The 5,000-nt window shown below is 39.6% G+C and overlaps 1 protein-coding gene across 1 annotated transcript in view; it reads right to left on the reverse strand.

Annotated features, from left to right (window-relative positions):
• The window catches only part of haus4 (HAUS augmin-like complex, subunit 4), a 9,273-nt gene extending 6,970 nt beyond the window's left edge, over nucleotides 1-2,303 (reverse strand). The window contains exons 1-6 of the mRNA XM_084115708.1: nucleotides 2,248-2,303; nucleotides 2,127-2,149; nucleotides 1,922-1,997; nucleotides 1,651-1,790; nucleotides 760-888; nucleotides 228-356 (exon numbers count right to left, since the gene is read on the reverse strand). Of these exons, the coding sequence (XP_083971834.1) occupies nucleotides 228-356; nucleotides 760-888; nucleotides 1,651-1,790; nucleotides 1,922-1,997 (474 nt within the window). The 5' untranslated portion in view covers nucleotides 2,127-2,149; nucleotides 2,248-2,303. The remainder of the gene's footprint in view (nucleotides 1-227; nucleotides 357-759; nucleotides 889-1,650; nucleotides 1,791-1,921; nucleotides 1,998-2,126; nucleotides 2,150-2,247) is intronic.
• Between the last annotated feature and the right edge of the window lie 2,697 nt (nucleotides 2,304-5,000).

A 5,000-nucleotide genomic window follows, 5' to 3' on the forward strand; every position in this document is an offset into this window, starting at 1 on the left:
ATACTCTCACACTCTCTCTCTCTCACACACTCTCTCTCTCTCTCTCTTAAATACTCTCACACTCTCTCTCACACACATACACTCTCTCTCTTAAATACTCTCACACTCACACTCTCTTTCACATACTCTGACACACACTCTCTCTCACATACTGTTCAGGAGGTATCTGTCACACACACCTGTTCAGGAGGCATCTGTCTCACACACACACACACACACACACACACCTGTTCAGGAGGCATCTGTCTCATGACTCTTTCTGCTGTCAGTCCCAGAATGCCGCTGTGATGTTCACTGATGTCCACCTGATTCACACACTGACCCCCCATCACACACTGCTCCAGCGTGCTGAAGAACTGCACGAGCAAACAGACAAACGACATTAAACTGAGTTATACGATGCTTTTTAATGTCTTCCTTCTCCTCCTAATATATCTGTGTGTATTTATTCACTGCTGTGCTAAAGTTTTAATGTTTTAAAAATGAGTCTCTTCATTTGATCAAAAATACAGAAAAACAGTGAAATATTATTATAATGTAAATCATCTGTTTTCTATGTGAATATATAGTAAAGTGTAATTTATTCCTGTGATATTTCAGCATCATTACTCCAGTCTTCAGGGTCACATGATCCTTCAGAAATCACTCTAATATGAGGATTTGATGATCAAGAAACATTTATGATTATTATCAGTGTTTACACTTATTTCAGGATTCATCTACACTGACTCTAAACCCGGACGGCGCTGATGTCGGCACCTTGTCCTCCGCTGTCTGAGAACTGGAGGCTTTACTGAAGCGGCTCTCCTGGACGATCTCTCGCAGAACCCGATCAACACACTCCACACGCAGCCACGACAACCTCTGAGAGTGCAGCTCTCGCTCCGCCTGAGGACACACACACACACACACCGTTTCATCACACACACACCGTTTCATCACACATGCGCGCACACACACACACACACACACACACCTTCTCCAGGTCCCTCCTCAGGTGTTGTGTGAGTCCGGTTCGGTCCCCACACACACACACACACCTTCTCCAGGTCCCTCCTCAGGTGTTGTGTGAGTCCGGTTCGGTCCACACACACTCACACACACACCTTCTCCAGGTCCCTCCTCAGGTGTTGTGTGAGTCCGGTTCGGTCCACACACACACACACACACACACACACACCTTCTCCAGGTCCCTCCTCAGGTGTTGTGTGAGTCCGGTTCGGTCCACACACACTCACACACACACCTTCTCCAGGTCCCTCCTCAGGTGTTGTGTGAGTCCGGTTCGGTCCACACACACACACACACACACACACACACCTTCTCCAGGTCCCTCCTCAGGTGTTGTGTGAGTCCGGTTCGGTCCCCACACACACACACACACACCTTCTCCAGGTCCCTCCTCAGGTGTTGTGTGAGTCCGGTTCGGTCCCCACACACACACACACACACACACACACACACACACACACACACACACCTTCTCCAGGTCCCTCCTCAGGTGTTGTGTGAGTCCGGTTCAGTCCCCACACACACACACACACACACACACACACACACCTTCTCCAGGTCCCTCCTCAGGTGTTGTGTGAGTCCGGTTCGGTCCCCACACACACACACACACACACACACACACACACATACACACACCTTCTCCAGGTCCCTCCTCAGGTGTTGTGTGAGTCCGGTTCGGTCCACATGTTGGGACAGAGTCGCCAGAAGTTTACAGAACTGAGGATTCTGGATCAGATCCTCCTCCGTCATCTCACACAACGGGAACGCTGATAAAACTGATGAGAGAGACTCATTAATCATCATTAATATCAATCTTACAATCATTACGCAAAAGAATGCATTCAGTATGGGGGAAAAAAAAACTTTTTTTTTTAAAAAAAACAAAGAACATTTAAAACATTCAAACCTTGTTGATGTAAATTGTCTCCTTTACCCAGAGATGAGAGAAACACGCAATCTGTTCTCTCAGACATCGCCGACATCTATAATAACAATAACACGACATTAAAGAGTATAACGTAATTGATATTCGATATAATTTTATAAGAGGTAAGTTAAGATATTCACTATATAAAACACTCATAACTTTAAGTTAAAATTGTCGCGCTTACCTGGACGTTTCTCGACTGCTCAACTAAGGTTGGGGATTAAACATTATAGTTCAGTAAAAATAATTAGTTGTCATTATTAATCATAATAACAAAAAAGCTCAATTTCTGTCAAAACTCTTACTTTGTTGACATCCTCTCTTCGTTTTTACCGCCAGGACATCCGAGTGTTCCACTGCTTGATTGGTTCACTGCCCATAATGACGTCGTTTGAACTCTCAGGTTAAGCCAATGAGCGTGGGCGCTTATTCTGTTTGGGCGGTTCTCATTGGTTGAGCGATGTGTCGCGCTGTTCAGCATCCCATACATTAAATATTTAATATTACGAAAGTATATTAAATTGAATATTAAGAATATGCATTGTATTAAGAGGTAAACCACTGAGATAATATTAAAAAATAGTCCAGTGCAGTACGGTTTTCAACCTTTACTAAACCTTAAAAAAAACAAAAAACAGTTGCATACAGTATAAATTTGTACACACACACACACTCACACAAACATACACACCAACTCACTCACTCACACTCATACACGCACACACTCACTCACACACACACACTCACTCACACACAGTCACTCTTACACACACACTCTCACACGCGCACACACTCACACATTATTTTTTAATTTAATAAAAACAAATTACTTGCAAATAATAAATACCAAAACATATAAAAGCAAATTACAACACATTAATCAACATACTGTAATTTAAAGAGTTTCGAGGCATTCCTTTTCCAGCTTCATTAAGGATTGAAATGAACATTTTAAAGGGTTAATGCTCCCAAAAATGAAAATCCTGTCATCATTTACTCACCCTTAAGTTTTTCCAAACCAGTATGAGTTTCTTTCTTCTTCTGAACACAAAAGAAGATATTTTGGAGAATGTTTGTAATCACACAGTTATGCGAACCATTGACTTCCATAGTGTGGGGAAAAATATACCAATAATCAAAACATTAATAACTTCATGCAATTGTCAAAATTTTACCTTTTACGTCATAATTTCTACTTTTTAAGGTCATAATTATGAATTTTAAGTCATAATTCCAATTTAGTATGTGATCATTTCGACCTTTCATGTCATAAATATGATTTACAAAAGCAAGAAATGAGGAAAAACCGCTTCTTTGTTTCAACTGTTTTATTTACAATAGATAAAACATACAAACTTCTACACATCTGGAGAGTGATGATGCGATTTTAATGATTTTCTGTTATTGGCCAATCAGCTGCATCCAGTTTCTGCAAATTAACATAATTTATAACGGTCTCTGATTCATCTGAAGTTTATTCTCACAGCGTTTGTTCATCAGAAGCGACGCGACCCGAAGCCACAGAACATTACAGTTTTGTTAAATCTTGTCTTTGTTTTTAAAGCTGTAAATTATTGCTGAACAGAACTGATGTTCAACCCGTCACTGAATTGCAGGAAAGTCTATTTTCTCTCACTTGAGATCTTAAACCCTTTTGATCTGAAACAATTCAAAATAAAGCATTTGTTTACGAAACTTAAATGTATTTTCTTTCATGCATATTGAATGTTGAATATTGAAGTGGTTTTGTGTCGTTGATGTTCCTGCAACAGTGATGATTTATTCACTCACATCAACATCTTCCTCATCCTGTGGTTTCACACACTCTTCATCACACACACACACTCTACGGTCGCTAGCACAGATTGATCACTTCTCAGCTGATTTCATCTTCACTGCGAAAACCCTCTTTTAGAACCTTTATTTTATTGCAGTCTTATGTTTTAAACTTTAATCATTTGAAAAGAGTATGTAAACATCACACACACACTCTCTCTCTCTCTCTCTCACACACACACACACACACACACACACACACACTCTCTCTCTCTCTCTCACACACACACACACACACAAACGTGCAAATTGGCCTGTTTTGGCAAAAAAAATTCTTCTTGTTTTAAGTCTCTTAATTTTGATAAATTTTTCAGAAAACAAGACTTAATATCTGAAATAATTTTTGCTTCTCCAGTAAATGTATCTTGATTTAAGAATGTTTACACTCTTGCTTATAATATACATAAGAAAAGGTTCTATATAGAACCTATAAGGGTTCCATCGGGTGCTCCAGAACCTTTAACTGGTTCCCATCATGGGATTCTTTTATGGATTTAGGTTTAATTAGTATTAATTCATTTTTAATTGTGATAAAATCTTATGAATTAAACAGCTCGTAAACATACTTTATCACTAGATTTTTTTTTTAAACAACTCGTAAACATGAAAGTAAAATGCAGTCCTTATATAGAATCTTTTTTGGCATAAAGGGACTTTAAAGAGGCTATATGTAGAATGCAGAAACCTTGGTTGTTAGCGACACCGGTGGCCGTGAAGTGAACTGCAACAGTTTTTCATTCTTCATTCTTTTTCGTTCTTCGATTAGGGGTAAAAAAAAAGTTAGAAATATGTTTAGCAGTGATTTACAGTTAGCGAACATCTCAACGCCGTCCGCTGCTGAGAGTGACGTTTATGAATATGTCTATGAATATGTCTGTGCTGCTCTTTCCTCTCAATAACACAATAAACACACAACAGAAATGAGAAACATCAGTTCAGAAAGCATCTGATCATAGAGATGTGGAGATGTTCTCGACAGATGAGCTCATTAACATCACACTGTTATGATAGTGTTATGATTATAAAGTATATTTGAGACTATAGACTATATAGATCTGACTCTGTGAGACTGTAGTTTGAATGAATCTCTTTTCTTTGCACGACACATTGACATTACAGTCCAGAACGGCTCTTTTATCCTGAACATTGTATAAGCATTAGTTTCATGTGTCAGTGAACAGAAGAGAGGCTCTCGGGAGTGTGTGGAAAACACACATCTGCG

This window comes from Abramis brama (genome assembly GCF_963993115.1).
Source record: "Abramis brama genome assembly, chromosome: 5".
Classification (NCBI taxonomy): domain Eukaryota; kingdom Metazoa; phylum Chordata; class Actinopteri; order Cypriniformes; family Leuciscidae; genus Abramis; species Abramis brama.